This window comes from the organism of the source record quoted next (genome assembly GCF_019968955.1).
Source record: "MAG: Porospora cf. gigantea A chromosome Unknown PgA_NODE_9930_length_1242_cov_1390.41, whole genome shotgun sequence".
NCBI lineage: Eukaryota > Apicomplexa > Conoidasida > Eugregarinorida > Porosporidae > Porospora > Porospora cf. gigantea A.
Window position 1 is genome coordinate 1 of NW_027152006.1, and position 1,242 is coordinate 1,242.

The following is a 1,242-nucleotide window of genomic DNA, read 5'->3' on the forward strand; positions in this document are numbered from 1 at the left end:
GTAGGACTGTGGATCTCGTAGGCGTTGGCTTCACAACCAACGGGGCAACGTCTTCATCTGGGAACTGCTTTTTGGGCCGACTACGGCGAAGAGAATTGATGGGATGGTCATCAGCCAGCGAAGGGTTAGACTCGTCCGTTAGGTGTGGATCAACGACATCAGTATCGTCGACTGGTCGTAGGACTGTGGATCTCGTAGGCGTTGGTTTCACAACCAACGGGGCAACGTCTTCATCTGGGAACTGCTTTTTGGGCCGACTACGGCGAAGAGAATTGATGGGATGGTCATCAGCCAGCGAAGGGTTAGACTCGTCCGTTAGGTGCGGATCAACGACATCAGTATCGTCGACTGGTAGTAGGACTGTGGATCTCGTAGGCGTGGGCTTAACAACCAACGGAGTAACGACTTCATCTGGGAACTGCTTTTTGGGCCGACTACGGCGAAGAGAATTGATGGGATGGTCATCAGCCAGCGAAGGGTTAGACTCGTCCGTTAGGTGCGGATCAACGACATCAGTATCGTCGACTGGTCGTAGGACTGTGGATCTCGTAGGCGTTGGCTTCACAACCAACGCAGCAACGTCTTCATCTGGGGACTGCACCTTCGGCTGACATCGGCGTGCAAAAGAGACTAGTTGGGGATCGCTCTCATTTCTGGAGACCAGGGATCTCAGAGGAGATGCAGTAGATGAGAGCTCGGCATTCCAGCTGTGGTAGGTAGGAAGGTCACCTTCTTCTGTGGAAACTATATCACACCTGGTGGATAAATCTGTTCCTGAGAGGAGAAGATTCTCAGAGTCCGCAACATGGAGTTGAATGGGATCTGGGGACCTGAAACATTCTTCGAAGGATACCAAAAGGTCAACGTCTTCATCCGCGGGCTGCATCTTCTGGCGACTGCGGCGCAGAGAATTGATGAGTTGGTCATCCGCGGGCCGCATCTTCTGGCGACTGCGGCGCAGAGAATTGATGAGATGGTCATCAGCTGGTGAAGGGTTAGACTCGTCGGTTAGGACAGGATCAATGACATCAGTATCCTCGACTGGCAGTAGGACTGTGGATCTCGTAGGCGTTGGCTTCACAACCAACGGGGCAACGTCTTCATCTCGGAACTGCTCTTTGGGCCGACTACGGCGCAGAGAGTTGATGAGATGGCGCAGAGAATTGATGAGATCATCATCCGTGGGCTGCATCTTCTGGCGACTGCGGCGCAGAGAATTGACGAGATGGTCATCAGCTGGTG

The 1,242-nt window shown here is 53.3% G+C and overlaps 1 protein-coding gene across 2 annotated transcripts; it reads right to left on the reverse strand.

The window, feature by feature from the left end:
* KVP18_001851 (uncharacterized protein) lies at positions 1-1,192 on the reverse strand (the record flags this gene model as incomplete). 2 transcript variants are annotated; one of them, XM_067952260.1, is given in 2 exon segments in its annotated part: positions 31-80; positions 85-1,192. In XM_067952260.1, coding segments are annotated over 2 exon segments (1,158 nt in total).
* Positions 1,193-1,242: the final 50 nt, after the last annotated feature.